Here is a 17278-nt window from a genome sequence, read left to right on the forward strand (position 1 = left end):
CCGCCTTTTCCTGTAGGCGGGGTTACCGATCGGCGCGGCCGGGTTCGCGTCACTGCGCAGCCGCGAAAGGGCGGTACCACGGCGGCTGCGACATGGGGGGGCGCGGAGCAGACGCCGGAAGTAGCAGTGGTACGGGTCCCACCGAGGGGTACTCACCACCGGCACAGTCCACCCGAGCCGCGGCGAGAGCCAAGGCCCGAGGGGGTGGGCGTGGCGGCCGCCGAAGCACAACACCCTCTGTTCCCTCTTCTCGCAGTGCGGCTCCGCGTCGCTCCCCTCCACCGGCTGCCATGAGCGAGCGCCTCCGCCCCAGGTGAGACCACAGGGATCCCCCTCTCCTTTCCAACCCCTCGTCTCTGTCTTGAAGGATGGAGTCGATGGGGGCGCACAAAGCGGGATCCGATCAAGCGTGGGCTTTGCGGGTCTTTATCTAGGTGCTCTAGTCTGGGGGAGGAGGGGAGCGGGATGTGAGGGTGCTCTGGTACCTGATCCCTGAGGGTATTGGTGGAGTGACTCCAGGGTCCAAGTCTTCCCACAACCTGATCTTTTCCCAGCCTCATCTTTCTCTGTTTGATATGAAGTCTAGTCGGTCCCGGAAAAGAGAGTGTGGCCCTAAAGCGTCCGTGTCCTAAATTTAGGAGGGGGGATGGGAAGAATGTCTAATCTTCGAGTAGGAGCCACTAGTGCATCTGTGAAGGGACGGGGAGCTGCCTGCTCCCCAAGGTCAGAAAGAAGGATTGAGTTTAACCCTGCAGCTGGGCGGGATTAGGTTAGACTGAAGAATTTGTGCCCTGAACGGTTGTGAACACGGAAGGGCAAATGACCGAAGTGCCTGGTGGAGTCTCTCTGGCCCTGGCGTTAGAACAGTGGATTCTAAACTGGATGAGGAGCCGTTGCCTACGAAGGTGGGAGGGAGGGAAGATTATATCGCGATACAGCACTTTCCCACGGAGCCTGGCCTTAGACCTGGGTTATGGGTTTCAGGCTTGTATGACATATGTTGAGCAGAGTCCGGACCAACCTGCAATTCTTCCTTCTTAGTTACTCCTGTTACAATGTGGAAAGGAGAAAATTGGGATTTTGTACCCCAGAAGGAAGAGGATCAGCTTTATGTCAAATTAGAAAAATCCTTCATTGTGGAGTTTGAAGTGAAAACATTTAGGTCACCAAGTCCGACTCTTATGTTTTTCTGATGACAAAACAAATTTAGAGAGCTCAGCTGACATACCTAGGTCTTTCCAGGTTCACGCCTCTTTCCTTTAGTTCATAATAGTCTCAATGAGTCTTAAGTGAATAAAATAGGATTGCCTTGATAGATTATGCTGTATATTTTCTTGTTCTATGTTTTCATTAGCTGTGAATATAACTGACAGTCTTTTGATGAGGACCCTGCTCCGGAGGATAGTTAATTCATGGAATAAAAATTCTGGAAAGCTTCCTGAGGTTATTTGGTTCAGTAATGAAAAGCTATGGTTTCTCATACTTATGCATAGGAATATTTTGGGTCATGTAGTGAGTGAGGCATGAAGCCTCTTTCTATAGAAAATATGAGTGGACTAAATTTGACATTAGGGGCCCAATTGCCACTGACATGTCAGAATTAGTAACAAAATCCTTAAGTATAGTAAGCCTGATCTGCCATTTTTTTTCTTCTCAACCCCAGTTTATAGTGTTCTGATAGTCTCCTGAGATGCCTCACATATCTGAAAAAGTTAAAATATTTCCTATGAAAGTATTCCTTTCACCCAACATTGTATACAAATACTGTCAGTGTATTTATATTGGTAGCAGATTCCTTTTCTCTAGTACACAAATAATGCCAACATGTTTATACTGATAACTTACTACTATAAAAGGGGTCATTTGATTGGGATGGAGGTTTCTTACCTACTTTTCTCTTTACCCCGTGTTTCGTGATGCGCAGTGGACCAGCTCTGCCAGCTCCAGCTATCTTGGTATTTTGGAGTTAGTTCACTTCCCTGGTGCTGTTTCCTCAATTTTAAGATGAAGAGTTGGTCAAAGATGGTGGTTTTTCGAACTGTTTCACAGTATACTGGGATAGCCAGAGAGAAGTGGATGTGTGGCAAGGAAGCCCTTTCTTTAACCAAAACAGATCCTTTATCTCATATCCTGAGGGATTGGGGGTGGGGGGAGGTAGGGAGAAAGCTTTCTGTTACTTGTTAATAATTTTTTGAAAACCACTACCTTCTACTCTTCAGGGTTTTTTCTATGCCCAGTCTCTAGGAGACAACAGAAAGATTGCAGAGAAGTGACATGATGAAGTCATGTAAGCAGCTATCCTTAGAAGTAGCAGATGCTAAATAATAATCTGTAACTAGATGGTTAGGGAGAATATAATCGATTATAGGATGACTGCTAAAATTATAACCTGGTCTGTGGCATTAATGTTGAAAGCTATAATCTGACTGATTGTGTGGATAGCCTTGAGCATGAAACCGTAATCTTGCCAATTGATGATATTGTTGAAAGTAGAATGTTTACAGGACAGAATCTGCAAAGAACCTGGAAAAAGGAGAATTGAAAAACAAGTAGAGCTCATTTTTTATCCAGTTCATTCAAAAGACAGGGCCCTTACCAGGCAAAAGAGATAATTCTGGTACTTTGAGAAATCAGTTACTTATGAGACTGAGATAGTTCATGTGACTTTCCCAGAGTTTAGTTAAAATCTGTAAAACTAGCTTATTCTCTGTTTTTATACTTTTTCTGCCTCGCAGTCTTCTTGATATTTGTATTCATGTCACTGGTAAGACAAGAATAAATAAATGAGGAAATCGGAAAGTTTTGGTCAGGTTTCTGAGTTTGGTAAGAGTGAGTCAGCAGCCCAAAGCACAATCAGCTGTTGTCACACTGATAAAAGAAGAGTTTGGGGACCAACATAGTGCCATGTCATGACTATCTCTTTGGATGTCAACTGGCCTTCCCGTAGACATTGCTCTGTAACTTCTTCATGTTCCCATGAACATTCTCTGGTCATAATAGGATGAAAGCAACTTCTTGGTTCAAATCTATGATAATAACATGTACTTAGTGATTATTAAAAACTGATATTCATCTAGTTTTTAGCTTCCAAATATTTTAAGATAATGTATAAATATGATCTAATCTCCTGGAAGAAAGGTAGGAAGCAGAAATGATGATCTTATTTTCCAAAATGCTGAGCCTTAGAAATAAAGAAATGGTGTAGCTCTCTGCTGGTTGGTTGGTTCATGCTTTATCAGAACTATGAACCCAGCATTTATCATTCCAAACCTAAACTGGATCCAAACTCATTAATAACACTAGATGTACTCAGAATGATGCTGAGTACAGGGAATTGAACTCAGGGTGATCAGGTTTCTTCAATATCCAGACCTCACCTCAAAACTTTAGAATTAAGGGCCTGCCCCAATAAGCCACCCTACTCACATAGAAGGTATGTAACTGTAGAGAAGATACTGTATGCTGAAATTTAGTACTTTCCAAAAAGCTGGTTTTTCTTTCCAGCTCTAAAAATTTGAACCTTTCAAGAGTTTTCATCATAGCAGATTATGTTTCTTTGTGTGAATTGGCCTCTGGTCAATACTGTCCTACAGCATTTTCTGCAGTGATGGGAGCCACCTATGTCTGTGCTGTTCAATACAGTGACCACTAGCTGACATGTGGCTAGTATGGCTAAGGGACTGGGTTTTAAATTTTATGTAATTTTAATTAATTGAAATTTAATTAGCCACATGTGTTAGTGGCTACACTATTGGACAGGACAGTTCCAGGCAATTTGACTTAAAGTGATGCCTCCTATAATTTGTGTTCTGGCTGGGGTTTAGAAGTTTTTTTGACAACACTTGACTCTTGCATAGGAAACATCATACACATTTTTGTCTCTCTTGCACATTTGAGAACACTTAACTGAGAAAGGTGTCTGATTTTTCTCTTTTAAAAAACATTTTATTTATTTCTAGAGAGAGAGGAAAGGAGGGAGAAGTAGGAAGAGAAACATCAATGCATGAGAGACACACTGAGCAGTTGCCTCTGGCGTGCCCCCCAGCTGGGGACCTGGCCCCCAACCCAGGCATTTGCTTTGACTGGGAATCAAACTGGTAACCTTTTGGTTTCCAGGCTGCTGCTCACTCCACTGAGCTGCACCAGCCAGGCCTGACTTTTCTTTAAACCTATATGGTTTAAGCAGCTTGTGCTACAGTCTCAAAGAAACAATCTGGGGAAGTAATTTATATCATGACTCTAAATGCTAAACGTAGCCAGAATAATCAATTTTGTGTCCAGGAGCAGCTTTTCCAGTGCTTTTGTTTAACATGATAATTGGGAGAAAATCAGGGATGAAGAAAAACTAAAGATTAGCAGCTACTATAAACCTCTGTGGATATTGTTGTGTAGCACCAAAATTTTTGTATGGATTTTCAGGGTAAAATAGGCAAAGGCAGCTGTTCCTGTCTTAATACAATACACAGTGTTGTCGTTTGGAAGGGAGTAAAATTAACTTGGAATTGTAATTTCAGGAAGTGTAGAAAGACAATAACCTTAATTGGCTGGAGTCGGAAAGCTCAGTCATTACCTTCCTGCTCTGATTTATTTGTAGTAGGCATTTAAAATCGTCAGGCCTCTTTTTTGGTATTAGTCACATTAATTTAAGCTTGACCTTACTGCTACTATTGTATGTTTGCTGTTCTGCCTAGTGATCGTGTACTTCCAATTTTAACCTATTGGGCTATCCTCTGATGAGTTACATGTTCTCAGGTGAGGGGGAAAATTTCTATCTTCTCATGGTTTACAATTTTAAGTGTCTAAAAGATGAATTGTTGAATTTTTATTTTCCTCCTGTGATTAAATTTCAGGAAAAGGAGAAGGAATGGCAATGAGGAAGACCACCACCTTCCCCCCCAGACCAAAAGGAGTAGTAGAAACCCCGTCTTCCACGATTCCTGGGACACAGAGGTAGGAAGTGTGGCCCGAGTCTCTGCTATTTTCACTGCTGGAGCTAAATAACCCTGTTCCTTCCATGTAATTAAGATTATTCTTAGGGTAAATAAAAGTGACCTATTTGATTGCAGTGGTTTCACCCTTTTCTTGAGCCATGACCCCTTTGAGGAAGCTATGCACCCTCTCCCCAGCAAAACGGTCCATGCCCCCACCCTAGTCATACACACCACCCCCTCAGGTTGTTTCTGTTAGAGGTTTCATGAACCATTGCAAGCCCTTCTTTGAACTCCCTAATTGATATTTCAAAAACCAACTTGTTTGTAATAGTTTATAAGTCATTAGTGTCTTTAAGGCAAGCATATTTTGTTTCAATTCCCATATTTTTCAAAGAAACTAAAGCATTTGCAATACATACTGTAAAATACACAGAATCCTGTTTTTGCTTTTTCATTATGTTGTTCTAAAGAGAGCTGCTGCAGGAGGCAGAGTAGCAGGGAGAGAGCGTGGAGGGGAGGAAAGAGCTCCCAACATTTTGGCTTCCTAAGAGTATGTCACATGCACACTGGGGAGGAATTCTCCTTGCGCTCGACATGTACTCGAAAGGCTGAGCCACAGCGTGGTAGGGAAGCTCACATTAAAGTGATGCTGCTATTAAATTAGGTGCCTTGACAAGGAAACTCCCTGGTGGCAAAGATGGCCTAAGCTTGAGCCTCATAACTTCAAGCAGAATTCTGTATATCATAATTCTTGCACAATAAGGTAATTTGTAATTTAATTAGTTTGCAATAATAGGGATTGACCTATATCTAGTCTTTGCCAGAAATCCAAAGTAACTCCCTCCCGGGTGGGGGATGAGTAACTCTCACGTGGGTCAGACTTACTGAGGAACTGTTAATGAAAAGCGCAAATAGATCCTTTTATGGAGAGCCTTGAGTTTCTGTAGCTTCCATCCCTCTTTTAAAAATCTTCCTATCACACTTTTTCCTCCTTTAAAAAAAGTGATTAACAAAAAAATTATTGAGCTTTGTTTAATGTGGTAAATTGGGGAACCTCAGGGATGAAAGAAAACCAAAGATTAGAGGCTACAATGAACATCCAGTGCTAAAGCTGTAGCATACTTGAGTCTCCATCATTCTTTTGAATTATGAGCCTATTCTTTAAAAGCGTGTATAGTGAGTGACTGCTTTGAATATTTCTTTACCTGTATCTGTATGTAAATTTCACTATATGCTAGTCACATTCCTTCTAAGGCATAGTAATAGTAGGTCTAACTCTCTCTATGGGTCTTTTCCCCTATATGTATAGTTTTCTTTCCCCTCCTTTTTAACAAAAGATATTATGTACTTTAAAAAAAATATTTTTTTAGAGAAGGGAAGGGAGGGAGAAAGAGAGAGAAACATCAATGTGTGGTTGCCTCTTGAGCGTCCCATACTGAGGACCTGGCCCGCAACCCAGGCATGTGCCCTGACTGGGAATCAAACCTGCAGCCCTTTGGTTCATAGTCTGGTCCTCATTCCACTGAGCCACACCAGCCAGGGCTTATGTACTTATTTTTAAAGAGAGGGGAAGTGGGGAAGAATAAGAGGGAGAGAAACGTCAATCAGCCATCTCTCACATGCTAAATGTGACACAACCAGGGACCTAGCCAGCAACCCAAGCATGTGCCCTGATCGGACGCCCAGTCCACTAAGCGACACCAGTCAGGGCCTGTATGTACAGTTTTGATGCCTGAAAACAGGAATATAAATTGTCATATTTAAATATTAAACATTTCTCATCTTTGTTTTTAGTGAAACTCCCTAATCTTAGTTCTTGTTTAGTTTTAATTGCTGTTTGTGGAAAGGGACCTTCACGCCCTTTCTGAAACCTGTATATTATTATCACAGAAGAAAACAAGGTGTTGTTACTGAGCCTGCAGGTTTGTGAGTCTTGTTCTTACTTGTCCAAGGAAAGTCAGTGGTTGAACCACCCTGTCAGTCTCTAGTCTAGGGATGGACTAGGTTGCGTTTGTTATCACTCGCGGTCGGCCAGGCACTCTTTGTCTGTCATGGTAACCTGAACGCACCCGCAGCCTTCACGGGCAGTTGCGGCCCTCTGTGTCAGCCTTGTCGCTGAGCCTTTACCAGCCATCTGAGCTAATGGCCTCTGGTGCTTTGCTTCCCTGGCCAGTGGCATTAACCAGTAATGAGGCCCAGTGAACCCAGGCAGAGCCAGAGAAGCAAAAGGCAGGGAAAGTCTTTAAAATGGAAAGTTAAGCCCTAAATAATTGAATTGTCACCAATGGACCGGGTCATTATGCTTACAACACAGAAATAGCAGGGTTAGGGGCATTTGTCTGCTTTTTGACAATTGTGTGTAACAGGAGAAATACTAAAGTGATTTATTATAATGGATTATTAATTTTATTAATTTACATAACAAATTATATTAGTGAAAATGTTACCTTTTAGCTCTGGGGAAGAGGCAAGTTTCCTTAAGACTAACTCATTAAGAGAAACTTATCTTTGTCCTTCCTGGAATACTTAAATCATTTTAGAATTCTTTTTCTTGCAACTTGGAGAACTTTCGTTTGGAAGGAACTTGTTTTAATTCTAAGATTTAAATTTCCCAAAAGTTACATATATATTTTTAATGTAATAATATTGGCAAGTACTGGGAAGTAAGATGTTCAGGCTTTGATTTCTGTTAAACTGTTAAACTGTGCCACAAGTCAGTCATGATTGCCTGAAAATGGACGTAGCACATGCCTCTTTTTTCCTAGATACTATGAAGCTAAAGAACATGAATTGACTTGCCAGATGAGTTATGTAGAAAGAAACTTTTACTCTACTTGGGCATTTTCTTCCTGTCATTTTAATATAGGTATCATTATTCTACTTTTCAGATAGAAAAATTGGGGCACAGAAAAAGAAAGTCATTTGTGCAAAGATACACAGCTAGTAAGAGACGGGGTCAGTGCACTCGAACGTGAGTGCAGAGCAGCTTGATCCGCACCAGGGCGCCTGCCCTCTCCCAGAAGATGGGGTGGGGGTTCCGAGACACCGTAAGGCGCCAACCCTAACGAGGGGCAGCAGGGTCCTCTGTTGCTCTGGAGCCATGGAAAAACAGAAGAGCAGCTGGAAAGTGGTTTTCCAGTTCAGTGCTATGACCTGGAATTAGCTAGAAAGCCATTTTTTATTTCTGTCTAGAAAAAGTGAAGACTTTTTCTAGTGTCCCCTCCCCCAAAAAAAATCTAATTGGTGTTTGAATTGAAGACCTTGAATCCCAGTGTCTTAGATTTAATGACTTGTGAACCTGATATATAAATTACTAGTATAGGAGTAAAATTTTTTTGGTAAAAGCCATTCTGTATGAATCGCGTTAGTTTCTGTCTAAGTCTGGCTTGTTTTTCTCTCTGTGAGCGAGAGGTGAAATGATATATCAATCTGTGTCTTCCTGTTGCTTTCTGTACAATGGTAGTGACATTTCCTGAGCTTGGATAATTATTTGGATGGGTAAAAACTAGCTCTATTTAACTTACAAATTTGTTCTTTTAGGGGTTGGCCTTTTTGGTTTGAATTGTGTCTTGTATGAGTAGTACTCTTTGCCTTCAGTTTTAATACCTTTATCTACAAAGTACACTAGACGTTTCTATGTAAATCCAGCCTCTGGCACCCAGGTGTGTGCCTTATAAAAAGTGCTGCTGCCTGAGTAAATAAAAGCTGTACCTTTTTACAAGGCCCCAGTTTTTTTACTCTTTAACTTACCAAGACCACCTTGATTTTTCAGATCACTGTGAAGTAACACGTACAGGATGAGAAAAAGTGGAGATAACACAGAAGTGGCTTACCTAGAACAGCCTCTGCCTTTTTCTTGTCCTTACTGGAAGGGGAGTGTTTTTGATGTCTTAATCCTAAAATCCCAAGGGTACTCTTATGGGAATGTAGAGGTGTGACATATTAGAAAACAACAGAACCAGGGGAATCCATATATGGTTAAAATTAGGATTCTATAAGTCTATTAGTTTTAAGAATTAGAGGGAGCTGAATGTCAGGTGATTTTTTTTTACTAGGGTGAATTTAGATGACAATGGAATATTTAGCATTCTTTTTCAAAGGTATCTTAAGGCTCTTAGTTTTTGCCCATTCTCATTTTTAATCCATTATACGGATTAAAGTGTTTTAAATCCCAAGAAGTGTTTTGGGTAAAACTGTCAGGGTTATGCATTGATAACCATACAGCAAATTAAGTCTGAAATTAATGTCTAAAAAGGTCCATTCAAAATGGAGGAGCCATCCTTTCAGAAAGTTAGTGTGATTTGTCCTGTATATTTTAAGAAACTGCCCACAGTTTTAAGTCCTTGAAATGTTTGTATACATCACATCAACTCCCAGTATCAAAAGCTGCTGCAAGAAGTTTCATGCTGAAACTGAACATTAAGTCTGTGAAGTAATGAGGGTCGGTGCGTGGGTCCGTGCGTACACGTGTTTTTGTGCAGGACAGATTTGTTTTTTGGCCTGTTGAAATTTAAACAAAATAAAGTGATAGATCATAGAATATTTTAGTTACAAAGGAACTTAAAACTCATTATATGGTCCAACCTTGTAAGTATTGACACAGAAAGTGACCACCTGCATTTTCTATCCTTGCATCTTTAGAAAGCGGTGTAAATAACCCACTGAATTCATTTTGAATCTTCCTGTCTTGTGGGTATAGGCAGACCGGGAGCGCTCTTACATAATTGGACACTTTGGAGACGCAGGATTTTACATTAGATGTTCTGGTCGAGTTGGCTAGGATCATCTTTCGCACTTAATCCAGATTCCACAGCAGCTTTAGAATGAACTTCACTGTGACTCCAGGGATATAGTGTATAGAGTGAGAGAGACTTTTCTTTTGAGGCTCATGTAAATTAAAAGCACCAGTGAATGGGGAGATAGATATGAGGGAAAGCTGGGGCTTGAAAGAAAATAAAATGCACTGGTGATCTGCTTTTCTAATTAAGGAGAGAAAGCAATATAGCTTTAGGTAATAAATATATACATATATTCTGATTCTGTTTTTGCAAAGCAGAGAGGCTCAGTAATTAACATTCCTGCCTGGGGCACTTTCTAAAGGTTATTAGCAGAAGTAATCTTTAGAATTGATTGGTTTCTACCATGGGTATTTACTAGGGGTTATCTCTTACACTCACTTCATGCCCTGGGAACATAAAGTGAAAGGTAGGCCCAGCTGATGGACCAGGAGTTCTTTCCCTGTGGTGTATGGTGTGACCTCTGTGGACTAAGAAAATGAACTTCCTCAACTTCCCAACCTCTGCATCAGGATTTCTACATCTTCTTGTAGGAATAAGACTTTCTGCCAAAGAGAAGGAAGTGTCCCTCTGCCATTCTTCATCTGCTCTGTATTCTAGCAAAGATCCTGAAAGCCACTTCTAGTATTTCACCCTTCTCTGCATCTCTTCAGTCTTCTGAAGCAGCCACTGCTTCTTTCAATAGTACTCCTGTATTCTTTCCCTTCCCAGTTCATCTCTGCTGTATTTTTCTGTAGCTCAGTGCTGCATTCTCCTTCCTGCTTACTGTCAGCCTCTCCCTTCTTTGTACCTGCTGCCAGTGCCTCCTGTCTACCCACCTTTCTTCTCTGGTTTCTGGCTTCCTCCTTACGCCACAGAACTTTTCTCAAAGCTCACTGACACTTTGCATTCATCATATGTGTACTGAGCAACCAGTACACTTGACCCTTGAACAACACGCATTTGAACTGTGCAGGTCCATTTAAATGTGCATTTGTTTGTGGGGGGCTCCGCCCCCAGGGTCTCCCCCTCCTCCCGCACCTCCAGCCGCCATGGATGAGAATAAGTCTACCAAGACTTGATCTGCTTGGGGAGGAAAGGTGGCTGATCTCTCAGAGGAGAAGGGCCAGGAGCCTGTTCCTCAATGGCCTTTTATTGGGTTCATTTGCACAAGAATTCAGGTAAAGCTCATTAATCATTGCCAGGAAGTAAGGATCAAACAGATAACAAAGAACTCTGAGGGCCTATTTTGAGTCAGAGTCAGATAGCTAAAGAGCTATAAAACTTTGAGGAATAAACTTCTTGCTTGGACCCTTATTTAATTGAGAGCATTCTAAACAAAGCAGGTTTCACAGGATTTTATATATTCTTCCTTAGGCCTGATCACCCAGGGAACCCGCCCTTTCCAGCACAGGGCTGCACCACCCTCTGTCATTGTTTTAGGTTTAGGTGGAGCAAGGGAAGTAAGGTAGCCAGGAGATTAGGAGATTTCTCACAGACAGAATGAGGACTCGGGCTATGTCAAAGCCGAGGAGCCAGGGTCCATCACCCCCTTTTGCTGTAGCCCCCAGAGGTCCTTTCCTGGGGGTCTCCCACATGATTGTTACTGTCTTAGGTCCATTCCCCCCTTGGGGAATCTTACCCATCATTGGCTAACCGGCCAAGCATTGGGGGCCAGTTATGGATGAAGTAAAAGGAGCAGAAGTGGCACTTTTGCCAGGGAGATAAGTTTTTGTCTCCTTGGTGACTTACGGTCCAAGGTTGCTCCCTCAGCCTTAGCCTTGGGGGTGGTTACAGCTTCTGAAACCAGGCAGGGCGGTTCCCAACATTTGTTAAAGTCTGTACAGTGCTACAAGTGTATTTTTTCTTCTTATGACTTTCTTAACATCTTTTCTTTAGCTTCCTTTATTATACAAATACAGTGTATATATAACATACAAAACATGTGTTAATTGACTGTTGATGTTACCGGTAAGACTTCCAGTCAACAGTAGGCTATTAGTAGTTAAGTTTGGGGTAGTCAGAAGTTATATGTGGATTTTTGACTGCTCAGGGGGTCAGTGCCCCTAACAAACCCCCACGTGGTTCAAGTGTCAGCTGTATTTGGTAAGTGTCTAAAGTGTTGGGTGTCAGTTTGGATGTCTCTCTTTCTGAATCCCCTCCATCTCCCTCTGGGTGTGAGATACACCCCTTCATTGACATTGCCACGCTCCTCGCGGTGGCCTGCTCTGCTGCTTGATGTTCTAGAAAACTTCCCTGTTGGTCTCTGTGGTCTCCCCAGCCTCGTTCATCTCAGTAGGTCCCTAGCACCCTCACTCCCGAGTACAGCTCTGAACGTGTCCTACACACTGGGAAACGGTTCTTGCAGACTTTGGGCACTTACCATCCAGGACCTCGTATGCACGAGTACTGTTGTCTCACCGATGCTTCCTGGAGTGGGCACAGCCACACCTCTCCATTAGCTTTGCCTGCCCAGAACACCGCTGCTTTTGCTTATTGTTCCCCGGCTTGTTCCCCGCCCTCCTTGTAAAGATTCTTCCTCATCCTCTAGGCCCAGTTCAAACACCATCCATTTTAAGGAGCCTCTCCTGGCTCCCTCCATGCACGCTGCTTGCTAGGTTCCTGTCACTGCGTTGGCCGTGCACTGGACTTGTCAGTGGCCGTGTTGCCACCATATTCTTGATGAAGCTTGGTAAATACATGACTAGGGATCCTTAGTGCAGTGCCTCCCGGTACACAGCAGGGGCTCACATGTGTTTGGACAGTGGCTGGGCATCAGAATAATCTGTGCCCCCTTGAGCCAGGTTTTCCTGAGGTGGGACCCTGGCATGCACACTGCTGAAAAAGCCTCCAGGGGACTCTAAAACAGACCGCATTCTTCTGGGTCTCACCCAGGTGTCTGCGGTTACCAGGGCACACAGGTTGGTTTTATTACTGCCTGAGCTAACTTGGAATCCTCCCTTTTCACACAGATCTTTGCCATGGGATTCTTATGAGTTGTCTTTGTACATTTGGAGAGAGAGAGACTCTGTCAGAATCTTCATAAATGTAACCCTACGGTGCTTGCATACGTGGATTCACAAGGGATTTTCATTTCACAGATCATGACCTTGTTCTCTTTTGATTTAATACAAAGTTGTCATAAAGAACACCCTGGTCAATGTCAGCACTCAGCTCAAATGGAAAGTTCAGAGAAAAGAAATGGGCTCTCTCGCTGTGGATTTGGGTGATGGGGAGTCTCTGGGGAATCGGGAGCCTGGGGACGGGTTCCTGGTGGAGGAGCCATGCTTAGCCCCAGGGTTTCTGGACTCGTTCAGTAAGAGAACTTGTGTAGGTCTCTTTAAGAACAGGAATAGGAACAAGGTAAACGTTCTGTGCCAAGACTCAACACCATGCAGTCAGATAGTGCTCCCTCCTCCCCCATGGATTTGATACTTAAAGTTCCACTCAGTCTGTGAAACAGGACTGTATTTTTTCCTGTTCAAGTTTTTGGTTTTATAAGACAAAACGATGTACTCCTGTGTATATCTTAAAACACTGATTGAGTTAAAAATTTGATTTCGTGCCTTTAGGGTTAAAAGTAAGTAATGAATGTTCTTTATCTGGTAGAGTAGACCACTTTGATGGCCCACAGTGTTAATGAGACTGGTTACAATGACTTCCAAACATTTTTGATCCTGTTTCATAGACATGTTTTATACTGTGACTCAGTAGATATTAAATATATTTGTGAATAATTGAAAAAACATTGCACAGAACAGCCACTATGTTGCACTGTTTTTTGTTTTTTGTTTTTATGCTGCTTACTACCCACCAAATGGTTTCCACCCTTCCTTTGAAAACACTGGTCAGTCTTTGTAAGGTTACTCTGAAAAGCCTCCCCAATAGTGAGAAGACTTGAATTGGCAGAAAATAGAGCCAAAGTGTCTTGGAAGTGATGTGTTACGTTTACCTTTGATGACAGTAGTATGTATCTAATGCTTCCGGACCCCACCCTGGTTCCCTGTAGGCTGTCTTTCATTAGTTTGAAAGTACCATTGGCCTCCTCAATGCAAGTGAATCCAACTCAGGATCAAATTTTTTCCCTCAAAATATATCTTTTTTTTTTGTTGAAGCTACTTCTATTATTAAAAAATAGAAGGTCCAAATTCTAAATATTTTGGCACATATATCCTTCCAGATTATTTTTGGTGTACATACATATCTACATTACAAAACATTTTAAAACCGTCTGGCATGTATACTGTTCTGTAACCTGTAAAAAAGATGTTAAAGACTGCTTTCTGTCTTGGTGTGTATATATGTCATTAATAGCTGAATAGAATTTCATTGTTACCAATTGTAAGTTATGTATTACACTTTATATACATATATTATAATTTAACCAGTCTCCCTATTGTTAGAAGTTTTGGTTGTTTGCAGTTTCTAGCTGTTATAAACAAGGCCACACTAAACATTTTTATACATGTCTTTGTAAGGTTACAAGATTTTTAAAATGGACTAGAAATTGCTAGTGTATTTGTGGCCCCTCCCCCTTTTTTATGATCATTGTACAGAACTTTTTTCTAACCTGTTTATTTTAAAGAACTTTCTTCTCAGAATGATGTCACTTTTGCTGTTATATTGTGAAATAAATATAATTTGAGATAGAAACTTGACTTTACTAGAAACTGATTCTAGTTCTTGCCTTAATTTTCAGACAGTACCTGTAACGAAAGACAAAGAAAACAGACTAAGAGGAAACAAAGTTTTCTGTGCGGTGGGTTTCTTATCTAGTGTAGTAACCTGCTAATTAAATATTCAGTGTCACCAAGTGTACCAGCAGCAGTTCTGGGTTGTTGTACACTCTAGGTCAGGAGAGGCTTTTAATCAGTTTTTGCTTTTGAATTGGCTTTGACATCTTAAGTCTTTAAGTAAATGTAATTATTGCTGCTAACCCTGCTATCTGATGCCACTCAGCCCATTTATAATGCATTCATGAAATGTTTTTTGTTGGTAGAAATATGGATAGGTTGTCACCCACTACCTATAGGCAATAGGATATGTGACCCTGTATCAGGTAGCTCCCAATGACCAAGGGACCACAACAGTTCCTGGTTTAAGCCTTATTAATAATGGGTGCCTTTTGTGAGCATCCATCCTTTGCTATTTTTGGCATTTATGTACAGACAGGGGGCAGCAAAAGCAGGTTCACAGTTGTTGGTGCACAGAACGCAGGATTTACTCTTATATTATTATTTAGTAGTTATTGTATTGTTTTTCCATACAAACAACTGTAACCTGCTTTTACCCCACCCTGTATTTTTAAGTAGTAATATCAAATTAGGCCTCAACCCAATGTCCCTTTATAAATTACAACATAATTTCTCTAAGCTTATTGCATTGTAAAAGGACTTGTGATTCCCATATACCCATATAGATTATAATATATGTATTATTAGGTGTCACTTTTGGTATTTTAAAAATCATTTTTAAAGTATCTATCTTAAAACATTTTATTTTATTTATACATTTATTTTGATAATGCAGATACATAATAACCACATTGAAACAAATTTATAGTAAAGAGTAGAAAAAATAAGCATCTGTAATCCCTCCATTTTAACGTAACTACCATGGGCTGTTTCTTCCCAGTCTTTTTTTTCTTGTGTGTAGATTTTACATTGTTGTAAGCAGACATTCCAAAACATCAGTATTTTTGTCTAAGGGAATATAAACTTAGATTTATCAAAGGGCTAATGACTCCCACAAAATTTACACCAAATCATTAATTATTCGAATTCTAACTTTATCTTGTATTGATTCCTTCAAGTACAATTTTGTAGTGAGTTCTAAACAGAGAAGAGTGGTTGGGTTGTCAATTCTCAGAAATCAAAATTGCACAGTACCATAATTCTGAAAGGGTCCTTACCATTGCCTTCTCTTTTGAGGCTCCTACTATTGGGAAGAAGGTGATTTCTGCATGATTTCTTATTAGGGGTGTCTGAGCAGCTTCTTGAAGATGACTAAGACACTTAAGTCGTTAGTTGCATTAAAAAAATTAGACAAGTTCATGCACACACACAACACTGAACTGCAAAAATGCTAATATAATGAATGACAAAGGCAGGTAGAGGAGCCATGTAAAGGAGGTAAGGTGTAGTTGAAGGGATTTGCAGAGGGCCTGTGCTTGAATATGGACCCTGTTACTTCTTAGGGATGTGTAATGGGGACAGTAACCCCACTCATCTGTAACAAGGTAGTTGTGAGGGTAAAGTATCTTGGGTGAACGTACTTCGTAAACTGTAAAGCTCAGTGTGTGTTTTGATGCTGATACTCCTCAATCTGGGTAGGAAGAATATTCTTAAATAGGGCACCATAAATTAAACTACAGCAGAGTTCTTAAGAGACAAAATAGCCAGGGTCATGAAACCGTTCCTTTTTCTTTCCAGTCTTCAAGCAGTGACAGTGGCGGGAGCAGCAGCGGCAGCAGCAGCAGCAGCATCAACAGCCCGGACAGGGCCAGTGGGCCCGAGAGCAGCTTAAACCACATCGTCACGGGGTCCAGCCCCAACACCCCCCAGCCCGCGCCCGAGCAGTCCGCACTGTGCCAAGGCCTGTACTTCCACATCAACCAGACCCTGAAGGAGGCCCACTTCCACAGCCTACAGCACCGAGGACGGCCTCCCACATGATGGGCGGGTGGTTTCTTGCCTTCTGTGAAGGGACAGCGCTGTGCAGATTTGATATTTCATCTTACGATGTTTCAAAAATTGCACAAAAAAAAACGCCTGTTGGCTTTTCAGTCTATATTTGAAATAACAGGTTAACAGGCCGTTGTTTACTTGTGGTTTTGCTGCACTATTGCAATTTTAAAGGGGCTTTGAAGCAATTTTTTATAGGATTCTTTTGAGGGTGGGTATCAAATCCATGTCAAGGTAATGGTATGAGGAAATCTCATCTGCGTGTTGAACCATAGTTCGTCCAATTCAGACTGATTTCCAAATCTGTCAATTAGAAATTCATGTAAAAAGGCCTTTTAAAAGTGCGGGATATCCGATTTTTTAAATTCAATAAACTAGTGAAGAGTATATAGTTTCCATGAAAAAGCATACATTTTTCCAAAATATAGAAAGCTTGATTCAGTCTTGCACTGAAATTGCCATACTACCTCTTAGTATGTAGATGTCCTGTTACTCTCCTTTGTAACAGAACAGTGCGATCCAAGTGAGACTGTGTAAGTGAGCACCCTCCCTAATAACTGTCTTCTCTCTTTGTTATATATTTGTATTTCCAGAGAGAATGTCTTTCAGACTCTTGTATACCCAGATCACCTCTGTCACCATCATTGCTCCAGAGCATACATCTCAGACTTGGTAGAGAACATGGCAGTTCCGACAGTCAAGAAATACGTAATGATTTTTTGTCTTACTCACAGACTTGTTCTGTTGGCAGCTTATGTGATCTCATTGATAATTCCACTTTTTAGTGTTGAGAATTAAGGCATTGTTGAATGCTGACAAAATGTAAGCTATCTGAACTGATGTCTGAAGTCACAAGTGTCATGAAACTGTTGGCCAAGGATTTACTCTA

The 17278-nt window shown here is 41.4% G+C and overlaps 1 protein-coding gene across 2 annotated transcripts; it reads left to right on the forward strand.

Moving 5' to 3' along the window:
• The first annotated feature begins 37 nt into the window (after positions 1-37).
• FAM104A (family with sequence similarity 104 member A) lies at positions 38-16776 on the forward strand. 2 transcript variants are annotated; one of them, XM_045837433.1, is made up of 4 exons: positions 38-313; positions 4851-4950; positions 14406-14465; positions 16138-16776. In XM_045837433.1, exons 1-4 carry the CDS (start codon positions 93-95, stop codon positions 16378-16380), a joined length of 624 nt encoding a protein of 207 aa, XP_045693389.1. In that variant the 5' UTR covers positions 38-92; the 3' UTR covers positions 16381-16776. The 2 variants fall into 2 exon arrangements, with proteins under 2 accessions (XP_045693389.1, XP_045693390.1); XM_045837434.1 differs by lacking the exon at positions 14406-14465 and having other exon boundaries at positions 41-313.
• The last annotated feature ends 502 nt before the right edge of the window (positions 16777-17278 follow it).

Source organism: Phyllostomus hastatus, unplaced genomic scaffold, assembly GCF_019186645.2.
Source record: "Phyllostomus hastatus isolate PE091 unplaced genomic scaffold, TTU_PhHast_1.1 phas_contig_210, whole genome shotgun sequence".
NCBI classification, from domain to species: domain Eukaryota; kingdom Metazoa; phylum Chordata; class Mammalia; order Chiroptera; family Phyllostomidae; genus Phyllostomus; species Phyllostomus hastatus.